The following is a 21,271-nucleotide window of genomic DNA, read 5'->3' as shown; positions in this document are numbered from 1 at the left end:
ATTTAAGTGAGTGAATTTATCACTAACATAGTGCATTAGTCTGCTTGGGCTGCCCTAAGAAAATACCCCAGTCTAGGGTGGCTTAAACAACAGAAATTTGTTTTCACGCAGCTCTGGAGGTTGGAAGTCCAAGATCAAGGTGCCCTACAGGGTTGGTGTCTGGTGAGGCCTCTCCTTGGCTTGCAGATATTGCCTTCTTGCTGTGTCCCACATGGCTTTTTCTCTGTGCATTCCAGAGAGCAAGAGCTCTGGTGTTTCCTCCTGTTCTTATAAGGACACCAATCCTGTCAGATTAGAGCCCCACCCTTATGATCTCATTTAACCTTAATTAACTCCTTAAAGGCTATATTTCCAAATACAGTCACATTGTAAGTTAGGTCTTCAACATACGGATTTGGAGGAGGTAGGGGGAGAGGACACAATTCAGTCCGTAACATATAATACTTTGTGGTAGCTTTGTATCTCGTATTATTCTAATGAAAATTTAAAATATGATAATAAATGTTATTTCAACTATAGGGAAAAGGGGACAAAATGAATTTAAAGAATTTACGAGGCAAGAAGAGATCAACTGTGTAACGAGAGAGCCTCTTACTGCTTATGAGGAAGAAGCATCAAAACAGGAACACCAACGAAAAGAGAAGGAGCTCTTAGAAAAAATCCAAAATGCCACAGCATGTACCAATATCTTTCCCTTGGGACGTGACCGTATGTATAGGCGATATTGGATTTTCCCTTCTATTCCTGGATTGTTTATTGAAGAGGATTATTCTGGTCTCACCGAAGACATGCTGTTGCCGAGACCTTCATCATTTCAGAATAATGTACAGTCTCAAGATCCTCAGGTATCCACTAAAACTGGAGAGTCTTTGATATCTGATTCTACCTCCAACATTGACCAAGGTCCGTGTGATGATTCTGTGCAGCTGCCAAAACCTGTGCATAAACCAAATCGGTGGTGCTTTTACAGTTCTTGTGAACAGCTAGACCAGCTTATTGAAGCTCTTAATTCTAGAGGACATAGAGAAAGTGCCTTAAAAGAAACTTTGTTGCAAGAGAAGAGCAGAATATGTGCACAGCTATCCCGTTTTTCTGAAGAGAAATTTCATTTTTCAGGTAAATTTTCAATGAAAACTATTTCCTTTATTTTGTTTCCCAATAATTGCTAGTCATTCAGGATTAAACATTTTTCGAACTATTAGAAATATATTTAAAACACCTTATCTTTATTTAGACCATGATCTCAGATTGTGAGTTTGAGTTTGGGAATGTATTTCTTCATAGAAACAGGGTTCTCTAAATTTCAGTGGGTTCTATTTGGATTATGAGGAACACATCTACACTGTGAGAAGATAAGTATTCTTCCTCATCTCCTCAGTCCTTGGTCTGTAGGTTCTGAATGTCCATGATTCTAAGGCTGCATCAGTTCTGGAGATATAGTGAGTGAGGTTATTCACTAAGGGTTTTGGCTTACAGTCCAGAAACGGGTTCTATTAATGATCACTACTTTGGAAACTGGCTGCAAGGGGAGATCAGGTAGTAGCATTTCCTATTTGATGGCTGGTCCATTGATGAAAGATAAGAGAAAGCAGTAAGTCTTTTTATTTGTTTCTTGTAGCTGTCCAGTTTGGGGATCCAAACCCTTAACCTTGGTATAACACGATAAGTCATTTTTTGATGTGAATCTTTATGTTACTAAATGAGATTCTCTAAGTAAAGAACTTCTTAAATTTAGGGGCATGTTACCACGACTACTTAAATTCTCAGGATTAAAATTTGTAGACCACAGTTACTTTTTTTTTTTTTTTTTTTATTTTGGAACAGCTTTAACATAGCATACAGTTCCATTTAAAGTGTACAATTTGGTCTGGCTGTCTAGCTCAGTTGGTTAGAGTGTGGTGCTGATAACACCAAAGTCCATGGTTCAATCCCTGTATTGGCCAGCTGCCAAAAAAGTGAAATGTATAATCAGTGGTTTTTAGTATATTCATAGATATGTGCAGCGATCACCACAGTCAATTTTACAACATTTACATTACCTCAAAAAGAAAATTTGTACCCTTTAGCTACCACTCCCCTGTACTCCTGCTGTCCCCCACCAACCCTCTACCTCTCCAGCCTTAGGCAGCTGCAAATCTACCTTCTGTTTCTATAAATTTTCCTGTTCTGGACATTTCATATGAATGGAATCATATAATAAATGTTCTTTTGTGATTGATGTCTTTCACTTGGCATAATGTTTTCAGGGTTCATCCAGGGTGTACCATGTATCAGTACTGCATTCCTTTTTGTGGCCAAATAATCCATTGTATGTATATACCACATTTTATTTATCCATTCATTAGTTGATGGACATGTGGTTTGTTTCCACCTTTTGGCTATTATGAATAATGCTGCAGTAAACATTCACATATAAGTTTTTGTGTTGACATAGGTATCTCATTGTGGTTTTGAATTGCCTTTCCTTAATGACCAATAATGTTGAAAATCTTTTCGTGTACTCATTGGCTATTTACTTGTATATCTTCCTTAAAGAAATGTCTGTTCAGATTCTTTGCCCATTTTTAAATTGGATTATTTGTCTTTTCATTGAGTTATGAAAGTTCTTTATATATGCTGGATACAAGGCCTTTACCAGACGTGATTTGCAAATATTTATTTGTTATTTTTGGCACTTGGGGATTTACAAAGTGCTTTTAAATCTGTTATCTCAAAGACATAACAATCACATGGGGGTAAGTGTGTTTTTTAATAAGAAAATCATGATAAAGGTATTTGATTACTTTTTCAGATAAACCTCAAACTGACAGCAAACATACATATGGTCGGGGAAGATCTTCCAGTTCATATGATCTGTATCAGATGTCTGCAGAAAGGCAACTTGAACTGAGGCTGAGAGATTTTCTTTTAGATATTGAAGACAGAATCTACCAAGGAACATTAGGAGCAATCAAGGTTTGTACCTATTTCCATTTTTAGTTTATCTAATTTGCTTGGTCCAGAATTTTGATTATATTTGTTAATTATTTGATATAGGCAAAGCATGTGTGTTTTGAATAAACACCAGGGAATGATATATTTTTTATGAAAACTAAGTTTATCCCCCTGCATCAAAATGTTAATATATGAATAAATCTTTCTTAAATATTCTATATGACTATCTGCTTTCTTAAACAAAATTAAATTAATATAATTGACCTATATTAATTTTGAGGGCTGGCCAGTTAGCTCAGTTGGTCAAAGCATGGGGTTATAAAACCAAGGTGTCAAGGGTTCAGATCCCCATACCAGCTAGCTACCACCCCCTAAAAAAAATTAACATTAATTTTTAATATTTTAAAAGTATGTTTTATGGTATTTTCATCAAATGTTGAAATGTGTAAGGATATTTTCTTCTTCTTTGACTAGCTCCTGCCTTCTCTGCTGAGTCTGGTTTGTTTGTTGGTTTCTTTGTTACCTTTTTTAAATCTGTAAGTAAGTCATGCTTTATATATGTGTTCTGTTCATGCCTTTGCCATCATCTGTCACTCTTTTACTATCAAGTGACCAATCTTAGAATTGTTTATAATTTCTTTATATAGAAAGTAAAGTATTAAAGCTTTCATCTGTGAATGATATGAATTCCATTTTGGCCACTTAGTAGCCTTATTTTTAGATCCCTTTTTGATTTATAATCTGTTCTAGAATATCCATGAATTAATTTTATATGTACATTGAACTTCATACTTCTTAGGAGCAACATATTTCACTTTTTGGGATTAGTAAATTTGGATTTTGTTACAGGTTACAGATCGACACATCTGGAGATCAGCCTTAGAAAGTGGACGGTATGAGCTGTTAAGTGAGGAAAACAAGGAAAACGGGATAATTAAAACTTTGAATGAAGATGTAGAAGAAATGGAAATTGATGAACAAGCAAAGGTTATAGTAAAGGACAGGTACAAAAAGGATTTTTCTACAGTAACCATCACTTTTCTTTGCCATTTTAATTATAAGGTTTTTAAGTAAATGTTTATATTCTTTTAAAAACTTATCATGAGGACCTTAATATTTGTAACCACTGAAATGATCATTCCTAAACTGCAGGCTGGCTGGTTGGCTCAGCTGATTAGAGCACAGTGTTTTAACATCAAGGTCAAAGGGTTCGGATCCCTATATCAGCCAGCTACCAAAAAAAAAAAAAAAAAATGAACCTCAGGATTTCTGTTTTCCACTTTATACTAATGCAACCAAAAGACAACTCATTAGAGCAATGATAATTTCTCAAGCATTTTTTAAAAAGTCTTTGAACTTAAAGTTTTATTAATTTCAAAAGGTAACTTTGTACTGCCCATTCTTCTTTTCTGTAGGAAAACATAGTAAATTTTGGTAGACTTAAGTGCAGTTATTTTATTAATCAAAATCTATATCTATATATCTATAAATAGATACTTTTACTTTTTCAAGGTTATTTTGGATAATATATGCCCTTAAGCATTTTCTCATCTAGAGGAGAATGGTGGAGAGACATGAAGCTAGCAATTATAGAACATTATGGAACAGGATAAAGGCTCTGAAAGAAAGTAAATACCCAGTGCAAATGTAGTCCATAGGAAGGCTACTTGTCCTGGTGGAACATAGAAGACAGTGGAAAAAGTGCTAGGGGAAGTGACTGTGAGGTTGAGCTCTAAAGGTGGGGAAGATGTGATACTGGGAGGAAAGACCACGTGCAAAGGCTTTTAGTGAATGGGTTTGCACATTTAAGTGATCATTTTAGCTGCAGTATGGAGATTTATTGCAGAGGGAGCAAGACTGGAGGCTAATGAACTAATTAGGAGACAGTTTCATGTCCTTCCAGTAGTTGAAGCAGGAGAAATAGAGATAAGCTGCCTGAGATATTTAATATTTAGGCTTTAAGGCCCATCACAATGTCACCTCTCTAAAACCTTTTCCATAAGCCTCTTCCCACATACTCTCCTTCAGATATTTGCCCTTCTGTCCTCCTAAATGAATCTCCCTTCCCTACTAGCTGACACAGCTCTTTGAGACTGAGAAAACTATTTCTTACGCAGGTGTGAATGAGTATGTGAATGAATGAGTGGGCTCAAGTTTCACTAACAATGTTTTTAAGTACCATAAACTTTACTGTTTTAATTGTAGGCTTTTGGGGATAAAAACAGAAACTCCAAGTACTGTCTCGACTAATGCAAGTACACCACAATCAGTGAGCAACGTGGTTCATTATCTGGCAATGGCATTGTTTCAAATAGAGCAGGGCATTGAGCGGCGTTTTCTCAAAGCTCCACTTGGTAAGTATCTGTTTTTATTTCAAAGTATTAATTATGTTTTAAAGTTTGAAATTGTCATTTAACTAATAGAACTATTGGCTGATATAATGAAATTGATAGACTAATTTGAAAAACTTGAGATTGTGTTTTAAAATGAGTTATTTCGAGTGAGATTTATTTTTAAAATACTTAAATACTATTTTTCTAATTTGTTCTAAATATTTATTCATTTTAATGAATTTATTTGTGTGTGTGTGTGTGTCTTTTTGTGACCGGTAAGGGGATTGCAACCCTTAGGAGCGCCACTGCGCTCCCAAGCGCTGCACTCTCCTGAGTGTGCCATGGGGCCAGCCCTTAATGAATATTTTTAAACTATTTCTTCAGTCTCTTCTTTTGTGAAGAGTTTCATCCAAAGAAAGATGACCAAAACCTGTGACTAGCCAGACCTTGAGTAATCAAAGAATGTACATAAATTTTTTTGTTATTTAAAAGAACCCCAGATAAGCAACTTAAAAGTCCACCACTTGGGGTGTGGTTTAGTATTTTAATAGTAAGTATGGGTCACTAACCCAAGCAAGTAGGTGCTAAATCAGAAATACCAAGTGTTAAAGGCAACACAGATAAGGAAATGCTCTGTTATTTATGGTTAGAATAATAGAAATAAATACTACCTGTATCTTTTTTTTTTTTTTTTTTTTTTTTTTGTCTTTTTCGTGACCGGCACTCAGCCAGTGAGTGCACCGGCCATTCCTATATAGGATCCGAACCCGCGGCGGGAGCGTCGCCGCGCTGCCAGCGCGGCACGCTACCGAGTGCGCCACGGGCTCGGCCCCACCTGTATCTTTTTTTTTTTTTTTGGCAATTTATGAAATTAATAGGCTTTTAGGGACTAGTCTATGAACCTAATCACTGTTTTGAGGAAAATATGTGGTGTTTCAAAGTTTCAAATCAATTTTAATGTCATAACTGCTTCTACTTCCCTGTTGTCTTTTTGAGATATTGAGTTTATTTGTAATTTATCATATTGAGATAGTTTATATCTTAGTATGGGATCCTGGAAGAAATAATATTTTAAAACCATATCTTTTTGGTCTCACTGAAAGAGCAACTTGAATAGACTAAAATGCATTAAATAATTATTTGATATTATCTTATTGAGTAGTAAGAACAAACTTTTCATAAATAGTGCTATCAGAGCAATTTTTTTTTTCCCTAAAAGATGACTGGTAAGAGGATCTTAACCCTTGACTTGGTGTTGTCAGCACCACGCTCACCCAATGAGCTAACCGGCCATCCCTATATGGGATCCGAACCTGTGGCCTTGGTGTTATCAGCACCACACTCTCCCGAGTGAGCCACGGGCCAGCCCTATCAGAGCAATTTTGGAATGTGAATATATTTGTCAAATGTCTATTTTTAAATTGAAGAATTCATGGCCAGGATCTCATTATCTAATTCTACTTATATTTTTTGTAGACTGATAATTCTACTATGAGCTTACTAACTCACTTATCACATTGAAAGTAGTAGTTGTAAGAAATAAATTATGTATAATCACAGCTCACAAAGATATTAGAGTTCATATCTGCTATATCATGAATTTCCCAGTCTTCAATATTTCTTAGTATTTTCTTTGTCTAAATTCAGTTATGTGTACAGGTGGTCTCTCTGTATTATTTCTTACAACCACATTTGAATATACAATTCTCTCAATTAAAATTTCAATTATAAGTTATTTATAAATCATGCAACTCTTATAAATATAAGATATTGCTGCTACTGATTAGCCCTGTGATTCCAAAAATGTAAGGGATAAAACAATTCTGATGATTTTTCTCCTTCAGAAATTGCCATCAATTAAAGTTATATATAAGTTAAAGGAGAAAAAAATCAAATTGTTGTTTAGTGTGTCTGTATTTTCATCTGTACATCGTATTAAATATTTAAACAATGAAAAAGTTAATACTGGGAGTTGTTGCAACTTGTATCTAGTAGGTTTTATGAGAGCTACAGTGTTCCTTATGCTGATTTGTATATAGTAGCTTTAGAACATTCATTCCATCCCAAGAGATATAAAAGAAACAATTTTAATTTGGGATGTTAAAAAATAAAAAAGAAAAGTTCAACGTAACGGTACTTTCTCTGGTGGTAAATGTTCATCAAAGTCAGATGTTTTTCATTTATAATATTGGTGTTACCCTCTACTGTTGCTGCTCCATAAAAAGTTAATTGAATAACTGATGTCTGTAGCTCTTTATTTTATTTTTAAACCTTTGAAAGGTCTGTTTTGAATGGGACAGCAGGAGATGGAGATAGTCTAAATATTTGAAGCGAGGTAATCAAGAATATCTTTAATCTGGGAGATAAAACGAGGTTCTACTTTATGCACGTTTGAGGTAGAATACATACAGAAATACTCGATTCACTGGTAATATTCAACACAGCAAATTAACCATAAGAGGAATTTTCCCAGTTTAGTTTCAGAGATTATTTCAGTTTCTTCAGGAAGCAAATAAGAAGTAAAAATCTTACTTATCTTCCACCTTCTCTAATATATCCTTTTTATTCTAGTGATTAATCACATTGATAAAACTAAGCTTTTTTAATTTGGGGAAGATGATTATGTTTGATTAATTATTTTAGGTAAGATATGTGAGAATTGTTTGTTTAGGTTGATAATTTCATCCTTTATAAAGTCATGCTTATGGTTAAACCCTTAAGCTATGAAAAAAATTCTCAACTAACTTTATCAATTTGAAATTAGGTAAACCAGAAATTAATAAAGATCAAAAGGGAGATAGAAAAAAAAAGGACAAGAAAAAGAAAGAGGAAGATCAATCTAGTATGAGAGATGGTAAATTTTTAACTTTTTAAAGAAATTTGTGTTATGTCTTTTTAAAGAATTATGATTTTTACTTTCTATACTGCTGAATACTGATGCGCATATGTAGCTTTCAAGGAAAACTTTGGATTGGATTTTTGGAAGGGAATGGGCTTGGGGACAAGCTTACAAGACAATACCACCTTCCTAACATTTTCGTTTCTATATTTCATACCTCAGCTCATCATACTCTTTTAAATTGGCATATATATACAAAGTTGATATTAGTCAATCTAAGTATACTTAGCCATTAATGAAAAGAATGAACAGGTATGGAACTTATGTTTACATATTTGGCATAAAGTATTCATAGCATTTTTTTTCCTTTTAGTAGCACAGAGAGACCTATAGGGCAAGAATTTTTATATTTTGTCTCCTAGAGAAGCCTATACGGCATGGTCACGTGGATTACTGTATGGTGGCCATTGAATAGTACGAAATCTCCTGATGTAATATTTGATGCTGTGACTATCTTTTATTACTAAAATCCTTTTAATTAGTAACTTCTTGAGGAATTTATCTGTAGTAGCATAATAGAAGATAAAAGAAACAAGACATTTTCTGCCTTGCCAGTCATATAATCTGGAGAAAAAGCGAGGTTTAAGGGAAAAAATTAACAGAAAAATGGAATCAATTGTATATGTTGTTTTTTTCTTTAAGTACTATATGAAAATAGAAAAATGTGTGCATCCATTATGGGCTAGAACATATACAAGTGAGTAGGAGTGAGTAGGATAAGAATTGAGCCTTCTTCAATTTTTTTAGAATACCTCTTTGATTAAAAACCCACAATGTTTCACCAATCTTTGAGTTAAGAATTGTTCAAACTGACTACCAAGCTTCCAAAAGATTTTCATAGATTTGTCCTTTCTTCCACTTTTCCATATTGACCTCCGCAACCTTATTTCTTGTCATAACTAATAAGAATGCTCTCTGATTTATCCAGAAAGATTTCTTCATTATCTTTGAACTAGCAATTCTTATAGCCTTCTCCCTTAGAGGTCCTACTCAGGCCAGAACTTTTCATGAAGCTTTTATCAAAAAAATGACGATAAGTAAAAAGCACAAAATGAGAAGGTAGAAATGAATCAAATGCATTTTAACGGATTGTATTCTCCAATAAAAGTTACAGACAGACTGGATAAAATAAATAAAATTCAGCTAGTCTTTATAATGTCTACAAGAAACACACCTAAAGCAAAAGGACGTAGAAAGATAAAAGATGGAAAAATACTATCTGGGCTGCATTCAAATAATATCTTTGCACTTATTTCCCACTTTGCTAATATTTCTCTTCAGCTTTGAAGAGCTATTTGACCCATCCATTGAGTTTTTTCTTCTTCCATTGAGTTATTAATCTCAATTATTTTTAGAAACTCTATCTGATTCTTTTTCAAACTGCCTGGTTATTTACTCATATTTTTAAAAATATACATAGATATTTTATGTTCTGTGTCTAATTCTAGTGTTTGTTTCCACATGTACCTTGTGGGTTTAGACTGTTAATTCATTCCTCAGAACTTGATCTGTGGAAATGTCTTCAGAAAGAATTTACAAACATTTGTACGTGTTTCTGCCATTCACCTGAAGGCACTACCAACCCTGGACCACTTTAAAATGTTAACCTGTGTTTTTTCAGGTTTTAAACCTGTTTAAAACTTTATTTATAGTTACAGATTCTCAGGGTAGATTTATTTCCCTTTTCTACCCAATACCAAGGTCCAGGTGAGTAGATTTCCTTGCTACCCTTCTTTCTGTGTAGCACCCTTTCCACCCTGACACTTGAAGGGGTAGCCGTTTGGAGTCCCAGCTTTTTAGAGAGGGACTCGTCGTTTGGATGGGCCCTACATTTCAAGTCATCTCTCTCTCACCCTGCCTAACAGTCAGACAGAAGCTCAAGGTTCACTAGTGTTTGGCAGGCCTGTTGCTTTATGATTTTAACTCAATGTATATATCTTCACCTTCCCAGCTGTACTAAAAATTCCTTAAAGATAGGAACCATAGAATAGACTTGTTTCAAATCTTCTAAAGTGCTGCACATAGGGGGAACAACATAGTGCAGGAGTATTGATGGTAATAATGTTTACTCTGTGACAGGCATTTTACATGCCTTTGTGTATTATCTCATTTAATGGTCCTAACAACCTTCAGAGGTAGATACTATTCACAGTTATTATTGAGGAACCTGAGACACAGAAGTGTTGAGTAACTTGACCAAGCTCATACTCACTCAGAGCCTGCATTCTCTTAACCATTATGCTGATGCCCAAGAAATTTTACTTGAGAATAATAGAAGGAAATAAGGCATTATGGGACCAGACTATGTATCGAGTCTTAAATACCTTGCAGAATTTTGACATGAGGTCGTGGGCCCTTCATAATTAAGTATGATGTTTTATGCAAATTAATGTAGTAGCGGTATTAAAAATTGATATGGAAGTCATACGCCAGCGGAAAATGATGGACTGATGGTAGATTGATAGCATGTAGTCAAATGGCTCTTAATTTTTTTAGCCCAGAAGGCAAAGGAATGGTGGTATAAATGGCTAAAGTACCCTTGCATTGGTACTCAAAATTCTTTTTTGAGAGTATTAACATTGTTTTTATTTCTCTCAGTTTTAAAATAATATTTTCTTAAAGATAGAAGACAATATAATTGGTCTTTCTACACAGTTGATAAATTTAATAACAGCATTGTTGAGATAAAATTCACCCTTTTAAGAGTGTGCAATATAGTGGTTTTCAGTATATTCACAATTGTGCGGCCATCTCCATTATCTAATTTCAGAACATTATCATCAATCCCCAAAGAAACTTCCTATATGTTCGATATTTAAGTTAGAGAAAAGTCCATCTTTTATCTGAAAAGGAGGAAGTAATATACTTTATTCAATGAATAGTAACTTGCATTTAGCCAGTTTTCTAAATTAGATCAAGATTTGGTACAAAGACTGGATTGACAACACATTGCTTGTTTTTCTCTTTTAACGTGAAATCCCCAGGCATTTGATATATATGGGTTTAAGTAATTCCTTTATCATAAATAAGATGTGGCTCCACAAATACTTTCCTTAACATGAGATTTTTGTTTTTAAAATCAGCATGGTCTTTTTTGTTAAGTATTAGAAGAGAAAAAATTTAAAATATAACCTAAACTGCCAAGAGAGCTGGCTGGTTAAACTCAGTTGGTTAGACCTCAGTGTTGGTAACACCAAGGTCAAGTGTTTGGATCCCTGTACTGGCCAGTCACCAAAAAAAAAATAATAAACTGCCAGGAAAATAGTTCTAGGAGATATCTAGGTTTGCCTAGAAACTTTAATCACTTTCCCCTTTCATTTAAGATGCCAGTGACAGTGGGCGTTCTTATAAAACAGTCCTGGACCGTTGGAGAGAATCTCTCCTTTCTTCTGCTAGTCTATCCCAAGTCTTTCTTCACCTATCCACCTTGGATCGTAGTGTGATATGGTCTAAGTCTATACTGAATGCTCGTTGCAAGATATGCCGAAAGAAGGGTGATGCAGAAAACATGGTACTTTGTGATGGCTGTGATCGGGGTCATCATACCTACTGTGTTCGACCAAAGCTCAAGGTATTTTTTTTTCCTACTTCTCTGATTAAAATTGAAACATTGGGCTGGCTAGTTGGCTCATTTAGTTACAGTGTGGTATTATAATGCCAAGATCAAGGGTTCAGATCCCTGTACCGGCCAGCCCCCAAAAGAAAGAAAGAAAAAAAAATTTTAGAATTGAGACATTGAGATTTTGAACAATAAATGATTAATGGTCATTTACATGATTTGTTCAGACTGTGCCTGAAGGAGATTGGTTTTGTCCAGAATGTCGACCAAAGCAACGTTCTAGAAGACTCTCCTCTAGACAGAGGCCATCCTTGGAAAGTGATGAAGAAATGGAAGACAGTATGGAAGGTGAGGATGATGAAGTTGATGATGGTGATGAAGAGGGTCAAAGTGAGGAGGAAGAGTATGAGGTAGAACAAGATGAAGATGACTCTCAAGAAGAAGAACTCGGGTAAGTCCTACCATGCAATGAGTTAGTAAGTCTTAATTAGACAATTTCCTGGGCCGGCCCGTGGCTCACTCGGGAGAGTGTGGTGCTGATAACACCAAGGCCACAGGTTCGGATCCCATGTAGGGATGGCCAGTTGGCTCACTTGGGAGAGCATGGTGCTGACAACACCAAGTCAAGGGTTAAGATTCCCTTATTGGTCATCTTTTAAAAAAAAAAAGACAATTTCTTAACTGTTCAAATACAAATGGAATAGTTGAGGTCCATAACTGTCTTTTAAAGTAATATGTAATATAATGACCTGAAGCTATACTTGCTTTTTATATATTATAAACATTTGAAAATATTCCCAAGGGAGTATTGGTGGTCTTGGCAGCCTACAGAGAGAAAGTGTTAATATGCCAGGAAAGTACACTCTATTTTTATTCTCCTGCCACATCAGCACCCAGAAACAATTTTTATACTACCATATAACCAAATATTCCTGCAGCTTAGCAAACTGCATCATCCAGGCCTGATGAATTGTTTTGAGCTTAGATATTCCTGCTGTGGCAGCACTGGGGCAATCTCCCTTATTTATCCCCTTGTTTCAGGACTGAAATGGAGGAATATTTATATCGACTAGGTGTTTTCCATCAGCAGGCCTGGCCACAGCCAGCCACACCAGAGAAGTCATATTGTGCTCCTGTGCCCACCATTCCACCCCCATTTTAACATCTGAACCCCATTCTTGTGGAGTCAGGAAAATGAATGCAATGGGAACCCAGAAATGTCGAAGTACAAAAGGATTATACAGTCAGAGGAGGAGAAGTAAAGATAGAGCCACCCCATCTGTTTTAAACAAGGTGTTTTTTAAGAGTACTGGTTAGGAGGAGCCATCTTCCCTGTAACTTGTGAGGGCAGTGTTGTGTTAAGCATAAAGATGATAAAGAATTCAGAAAATTCTTGCAAATATTCTCGGTAAACTGAAAGTCCAGGTGTGTGGGTAGATAGATAAAAAGATGCTTAATGGGGTTGTTTTATCCTTTTTATTAAAGGCAATTAAAAGATTAAATCTAGTTTGGTAATTTACAGTCACAATTAGAAGATGGCAAAGAGGTTCTTGGGTTGGTATTCAGGAACCACGGGTTCAAGGACCACTTCAGTGACAGCCATTGGCCGAAATTGTAGGTTACCTCAGTATCAGTGGTAATGAAAAGTGGTAGTCTCCTGTAGCAAAAAGAGACAAAAGAATTGCATTTTAAGATTAGTTCATCATTCTTTTAAATTTTCAACATGATTGACTAGGTCTATTTATTAGTTCTCCTAAAGATTTTATTACAGTTTATCATAATTTAGGAGTTGACTTTCATGATGATGTCCTGGAGTTACCAAGAAAATATTTAAAATTTTTTTGGTATTTCAAGGAAATACATGAAAGCATATTTTAGATTTCCATGAAAACTTATTGGCTCTAAGTTTAAAGAATTGAGTATAGGATAAGTGTCAGTTATACAGAAAAGTAATTTATGTGGAACTCATTGGCTGAATAGAACAAGGGGGATAGAAATAATCATATGCTCATCATTGCTCTGTACAATAATTGTCTTTTCTACCAATATTTATAGCCCATCAAAACGAGGACGACCACAAGTTAGATTGCCAATTAAAACAAGAGGGAGACTTAGTTCTTTCTCAAGTCGTGCCCAACGACAAGATCCTGGAAGATACCCTTCAAGGAGTCAGCAGAGTACACCCAAAACAACTGCTTCTTCTAAAACTACTGGTAGAAGCCTAAGAAAGATAAAATCTGCTCCTCCTTCAGAAACTAAATCCTTAAGAATTGCCGGTCGTTCTACTCGCCACAGTCATAGCCCACTGCAAGCAGATGTATTTGTGGAACTACTTAGTCCTCGTAGAAAGCGCAAAGGCAGGAAAAGTGTTAATAATACGCCAGATAATAGTCCCAACTTCCCTAACTTCAGAGTCATTACCACAAAGTCAAGTGAACAATCAAGATCTATAAATGTTGCTTCAAAACTTTCTCTCCAAGATAGTGAATCCAAGAGAAAAGGCAGGAAAAGACAATCTACAGGTATGAAGTCTAATTTAAACCTAAGAAAATTGAATGATTTGGAAATATTGAATGTTGTGATACTTTGGATCATTTTTAAAAGGCTGTCACTGATATATACAAAGTTATTAGGGAAAAATCTGACCTAAATAAAGCATAATATTCATTGAAGGGACAGCTATTTGATGAATAAAGATAAACTATATTATTAGTCTTTCTACTAGGGTAGCAGGGTAATGTAATAAATTTGTAGGCAGTGTTCTGTTTTTATGGAGATATTGGGCCAATATTTGAACAGTCTCAGAATAACACATTATAATACATTTTATTCTCACCCACTTTTTCCTCCCTCAAAACTCACATACTTATCTTCACCTAGACAAGCTACATTAGGTTGTTTGATCAGGTTCCCACCTGAAATACTGAATTGGGGGGGAGAGGCAGAGTTGGGGGCAGTAATGTTTTAGGGATCACCAGCTATCTTTTTAATTCTGATTTTTGTTTATATTAATTTTTATCTATGTAAAAATCTCTTTATTCATTTATTTCTTCAATCCTGTCTTTTTAAATGTCAGTAGTAATAAAACTTTGATATTAAAAAAAAAAAAAATTAAACCAAAAATGCTACTCTTCTTTGAAGAACTGTAGGTAGGTTGTATTGTATTATTTAGACATACAACAGGATTAAGGAATTCATTGGTATAAAAAAAAAAAAGGGCACATAGTCTATTTATGCAGTCACCAGATAGTCAGGTTTCTTGGGGGTAGTATCAGGTAATCTAATTTAGCTTTTCCTATCCCCTTATCTGTTTTGCTCTTCCCCAATTCTGAACTCCAAGCTATTTGGAGAAATAATACACCTGTAATATTTTTATTCAGAAAACCCTATGGAAAATTTTTTTTTTACTGATTTGTGAAGTTACTAAACTTAGTTCTAAGGACAAATAAAGGGAGAAATGTATAGACTTACACCGCAAGGAGAGAATTTAAACACCTAAATTCATGTATGGACTTTTCTACCAGTGCATATACCTTGGATTTCATTATACTATACTTTTCTTACATCTGTGAGAAAGAATTTTGCTTTAAGAATATTTTCCATATAATAAAACTAAGATTTGTTAGAATAATGTTTTACTTTATCATTGAGAATTGTATTTCCATTACGCAAGGTAATTTATATGGAGGCTTAATTTCTAGATCTGAAGAAGTTACTTAAGGACATCCTTTAGGAGAATTTACTAAGCTTCATTTTACTGTACTTGAAAAAGTATTTTTAATGAGCTAGAGTAAAAATGATCCACAAACTTTGTGTTCTAGATTTTTATTTTGCATTACGCTCTTTTTATGATGTGTTCCCAGTGAATGTTTAATTCAATTGGGAATTTTTTAGATTAGAAAGGAAATAATAATTTTTGGTCCAGATTTTTGTGTCTCTCAGTAAATTAATTAACATATCAGTATATGGTGTGTTTATTTTCTGCTTGAATTTGGTTTGTATTTATATGTCTAGTTCAGCTTGTGGTGATTTTACTTTGTTATCACCTGAAATGTTTTACTTACTTACCAGAGTCATCTCCTATGACACTGAATCGAAGGAGTTCTGGCCGACAGGGAGGAGTTCATGAATTGTCTGCTTTTGAACAACTTGTTGTGGAATTGGTACGGCATGATGACAGCTGGCCTTTTTTGAAACTTGTTTCTAAAATCCAGGTAATAATATTACTAAACTTTATAAAACATGTTAATGTATATTATCTGATTTAGTCCATGAGGCAATTTTGAAGTAGTCAAAACACCTGTTATTCACTGTCTACTACTTTTAAAAAAAAAACAAAACACTTGGAAGGTTGGTTCCTATATTGAAGAAAATGGAGTTAGCATTGTCTCAGTCCCTTCTTATCCTGTGATTGATTCTTTGTAAATGATGACAGTGTATTGAAATAACCTCAATGTTTTTGTTCTGTGTAATGAATATAAATAGTGTTAATTCAACTGAGTATCATTAATGGTATTTCTCATGTAATTTCCCATGTGAAACGGTGGATCTCAAACTTCAGCGTGGATCAGAATCATTTGGAGGGTTTCTTAAAACATTGAACCCCACCCCAGAGTTTTCGATTCACTAGATCTGAGGTGATGCCCAACCACTGTATTTGTGACAAGTCCCTAGGTGATGCTTATGGTCCTGGTCCAGGGCTCACACTTTAAGAAACATTGATGTAAAAGATAGGTACTCTTAGATAACAGGGATGGCCTAACATATAAGGGACATGAGATGGTGCTGTAGTTACTTATATAGGTATGACAGAACGTGATGTGCTATATAGCAGACAGAACAGTGTTATAGTACTATAAGAGAAGTTATAATGGTATTACAGAAGTAAAGAAGAAAAGGAGATTGATTTGAGCATTTTTGAGGGAGGAATAGCAGGAATTAAAAAGTTTTTTATGGAAGAACTATTTGGACTGGTCATTAAAGAAGGATATAATTTCAGCAGTGAGAAATGGAATAAGGACATTTTAGGAAAAGGGGATTACAAGAGATCTTCAAAACGTTCACAGAAAGTTTCGTATTATCTTTTAATTCTGTTTTTCCACAAATTTTAAAATTACTCTTGTATAAGTTAAACACCCAAAAATGAGAATGTGAGGAGTGCTGGATAGTATGAATGGAGCAGAGGGTGTGATAGGGAGGCTCAGACACAATTCTATTATAAAAGGTCTCACTTGTCAGTGTGTAGGTGAAAGTTTCTGAATGAAAAAGTGACATCGTCAATATTCTACTTGATGAGATTCCACAGGAAGAATGTGAAGGATTACTTAATATGGAATAGCATGTAATAAAAATTAAATTTTAGTTTGACTTGTTTGACTCATTTTTCCTGAGTAGTTTTCATCTTGGATTAAGCTTCGTTACATACATTTTATTCCTTATCACAAATGTAGTAATGCTCATTAAAGAAATTTTTATAGACAGATAATGTATCTGTCTATAATGTGTCTATCTATACATTATATATAATATAATGTATCTATCTATTAGATATATTATCTATCTAATAGAGACGGAGAACACCATGAACAAAACCATGTTTTTTCTTTTCACAATAAATGGTTAACATTTTTAATGGTATCAAATAGGCTTCTGTAACATAATAACTGAAAATATATTACATGATATTAATGGAATAGTAATATTCAGAGGTTAATATTGAGTTGCTTTTTTAAGTGCAAAACCTTTAGGTCTTTGACCAGTTACTTCCAATAAATTTTCTGTATGTAGAGATATCTTTGAATTATTTTACAGGTCCCAGATTACTATGACATCATTAAAAAGCCCATTGCCTTAAATATAATTCGTGAAAAGGTGAATAAATGTGAATATAAATTAGCATGTAAGTAATTTATGTTTTTCTTTGATAATTATTTTTGCTTAAAGAGGTAGAGACTGTTTTTCTTTTGTTTTAAAGGATGCATGTTAATGTAGTTGTGTATATGGCATCCCAAGAGGTCCCTAAAGTGTTTAGCAGTGTGTATGAAGTCGAAAGACAGATTAGGAGGGACTGAATGAGTTAAAGATATTTTATTTACAATCTGATCTTATTTAAAGAGGTTCTTTATAATTACATAATTGCATAGTTTCAATCAAAAAGTTTTAAAGTATTTAAACAATTTTAAACCTCAGTTCTACCTTGTTTTAATCTTCTCTAAAGGAAAAAGTAGACTTCCATTTTTTTGTTTTTCTCTCACACTTTATTTTTAAAAGTTCATTTATTTTCTCCATTTACTTAATGAAGTTTCTAGATATGATACAAACAAAAATTTATAGTTTATATACTTTCATTCTAATCTTGTTTGCTTTTTTCTCTCTAGCTGAATTTATTGATGATATCGAGTTAATGTTTTCGAACTGCTTTGAGTACAACCCTCGAAACACAAGTGAAGCAAAAGCTGGAACTAGGCTTCAAGCATTTTTTCATATTCAGGCTCAAAAGCTTGGGCTCCATGTAACACCCAGTAATGTGGACCAAGTTGGCACACCACCAGCTGCAAAAAAATCACGCATCTAATTTTGTCCTTCTGAAGGATATATTTGAGGAAAAACAAATTTTTCATGGAAGTGGAATATTAAATCATGCTCTAAAGCAGACATATGTATAAAGCAATAACAACTGATCAACCACATTGAAGTGTGGCCTGCACTATATTCTCAATTTTAATATTAAGCACTCAGGAGAATGTGGGAAAGATTTCCTTTGCTACACAGTTCTGTTTAATATCTAATGTTTGATAGAGGTATTGGATACAGTACTGGTTTACAGAGGTTTTTGATCATTCATGTGTCCAGATATCTTGGAAAATATTTTTTCAGCTATGATTTATTTTGTCATTGATGATTTCTTAGAAGTTGTGGTATGAAGAGAGATTTATCTACACAGATAAGTCTTCTTCTCTAGCACAGTTTAGAAAAATGTGTATATGTCTTAAGAACTGTTTAATGAGCACATTCTTTCAACACTATACATGAATGAATCCAATTTTATATCCTTGAAGTGCTGTACCAGTGCTGGCTGGAGATATTAAGTCTGAGTTTATTAACTAGATATTTATTTAGCATTCAAAGTAATTTGTGAATTTGTTTTGTATTTATAAAATTTATACCTGGAAAATGTTCTTTAATTTTTTAAACATTTTACTGTGTTTTTGTTTTATTTCTCTAACTTCTTTAATGGTCAGTCAAAAAAAAAAAGGTAACACCCTCCCCTTTCCCTGACAGTTCTTTCAATTTTACAGAACTGTATTTTAAATTTTTATGTACAACTTTTTAAGTGTACAAATAAAATGATACATTTTTTTCAAGTATTCTGAATTTCTGGAATTTTTACTAATCAGAGTTGGACTTTGCATGTGATACATACAGAGTATAGGAACCAATGTTTTATTTTACCTGAGTCTGTGTAGCAGTGATTTGCATCTTTTTCTGCCCAAACATTTGAGTAAAATACCTTTCCTCAATAACAGTAACATTCTATGCATGGGTTCTTATTAAAAGGAGGAAAGAAAGTTTGGAATATGCCCACCTAGTTAAGAAACACTCTGGAAATTTAAAGAGAGACAGATGTGCACACACACACACACACACACACACTCACACATGCACACATATATGCCATTTAATTTTTTTTAAAGAAAATATAGATTTATTTTTTACATTCTAGGATGTTGCAGAGCAGCTGGGCAGTTGGGAAGGAGGGGAGAGGGGAAAGGGGAAGGAAATGTGATGGAAGGAGGAGGGGTGGGATTAAGGCCTGTGGCACCCCCCTCATTCCCACAGGGGAGACCAGGGGGCTTCCAGTAGTGGCTTGGTCATTGCTGGGCTGGGTGCAGATGTCAGGGGTGTGTGGCAAAAGCCCTCACCCCCACATCACTCCAGCTTGGGAACCCAGGGCCCTTCTTGCTGAGGCTTGGTAGTCGTCACCGGGGTGGCTGTGTGTGTCTGTGGGCTGTGGTCAAGGCCCTTGGCCCCCCACTGCCCCAGCTCAGGAGAGCCTAGGACACTTCCTGCCACAGCTCAGTGGTTATTGCTGGGCTGGCTGCATGTGTCAGGGGGACCAGGCTGAGGCTTGAGGCCCCCCACCACCCAGGTCATATATACCATTTCTTAGGTGTGGAAGACATAGGGGGGCCTCAGTTTTGTAGCAATTGCTTTTCCGTTTTAAGATGCAAAAGTCAGGTGTCTTCTCTAGTGCTTTCTGGCAGGCAGGAGAGAGAAACTTCTTTCTATTTTACCTAAATTCCTTGGGGGCTGGCTGTTGGTTAGATGGTAGTGTTATAACACCAAGGTCCAGAGTCTGGATCTCCATACTGGCTGGCCAGCCACCAAAAATAAATAGATAAAAAGATAGATAAATAAATCCTAAGGATACTGCATTCTCATTTAGTTAGGTTGGTTTATTTGTTAAGTTACCCCTCTTTTGTTTCTTTCACATATAGTTTCAGATTATCAATTTTCTGGATTCTTTGCATAAATATGTTCATATCAGTAACTTTTGGTAAATTTGTAATGATGTCATATGCCAATAACAAGTTTCTTAGAAAAGTTTACTTAATAGCATTTAAATGTCAAGGAGACAATTCTAAAAATATAATTACATTTTAATAGAATGTAAGTTATCAGATTACTTAATATTCTTCAGTTTTTAATGTTAATAACAAGTAACTTTTATATCTGCTTTTCTTATAGACAAACACAAGGAAATATTTCTGACCAACTAATTGTGGAATTAGTTTAAAACTTAGTCTTAAAACTTGCAATTTATCTTGTATATTGCTTTTCTGAGGTTCAGTTAAAACAAGACATTACCTTTTAATCTGCCCAGATAAATTGTCTTATGTACACAATTTATCATTTATTCCCATACATATCCACAGTACTTAAAAATTTTATACAGCAACAAGGTTAAGACAAGGGATATATGGTAGTGGCTGAAGATATAATGTTAATATGACCAAGAAAGCAATGAGCATTGTTCAACTTTTACTTTGCTTTCATTTTTTTCTTCAAAGGAAAAAAACTACATAAGGGGTGGAACAAAAACATGATTGAGAGATACGAAGCCCAATATGGTGACGGAGACATTTAAATCAGCTGGGTACCTATTACAGAGTTTAGTCTCTAAGCCCAGATAAATTATATTTCTAAAAATGCTTGATTTGTAATTGCAAAACAGAGTGCCAGAGGGAAAGAAATTAATACATCCTATTATGTGCCAGGCCCTTTAATGCAAACATTTATAGCCTTTGTACCTAATAACTGTACGAAATACCTTTTGTGTTAAATAAGGCAGATTTGTAAGATTTTTTATATTCTCTCCATCTTTAAGATGAGGTTAAGACTCAGAAGGATTTTTTTCTTTTAATACTTGCCCAAGATCACAAAGTAAAATGAAACCACTTCTATCAAAGTTTCCATTACACTGAAGTACCTCCAGGAGAAATATGCAGGTTTATCTTTGTGAACAGCATAAAAGGGTGAGCAAAA

General features: G+C 34.6%; 1 protein-coding gene across 1 annotated transcript in view; it reads left to right on the top strand.

The window, feature by feature from the left end:
• BAZ1A (bromodomain adjacent to zinc finger domain 1A) overlaps window positions 1-19,092 on the top strand; it is a 91,972-nt gene extending 72,880 nt beyond the window's left edge. The window contains exons 18-27 of the mRNA XM_063091662.1: window positions 520-1,116; window positions 2,792-2,955; window positions 3,784-3,938; window positions 5,140-5,288; window positions 11,490-11,737; window positions 11,953-12,176; window positions 13,781-14,247; window positions 15,797-15,939; window positions 17,537-17,624; window positions 18,103-19,092. Coding sequence (XP_062947732.1) covers window positions 520-1,116; window positions 2,792-2,955; window positions 3,784-3,938; window positions 5,140-5,288; window positions 11,490-11,737; window positions 11,953-12,176; window positions 13,781-14,247; window positions 15,797-15,939; window positions 17,537-17,624; window positions 18,103-18,299 — 2,432 coding nt within the window. The 3' untranslated portion in view covers window positions 18,300-19,092. The remainder of the gene's footprint in view (window positions 1-519; window positions 1,117-2,791; window positions 2,956-3,783; window positions 3,939-5,139; window positions 5,289-11,489; window positions 11,738-11,952; window positions 12,177-13,780; window positions 14,248-15,796; window positions 15,940-17,536; window positions 17,625-18,102) is intronic.
• The last annotated feature ends 2,179 nt before the right edge of the window (window positions 19,093-21,271 follow it).

Source organism: Cynocephalus volans, chromosome 3, assembly GCF_027409185.1.
Source record: "Cynocephalus volans isolate mCynVol1 chromosome 3, mCynVol1.pri, whole genome shotgun sequence".
Classification (NCBI taxonomy): domain Eukaryota; kingdom Metazoa; phylum Chordata; class Mammalia; order Dermoptera; family Cynocephalidae; genus Cynocephalus; species Cynocephalus volans.
This window is presented reverse-complemented; position numbering and strand designations above follow the sequence as displayed.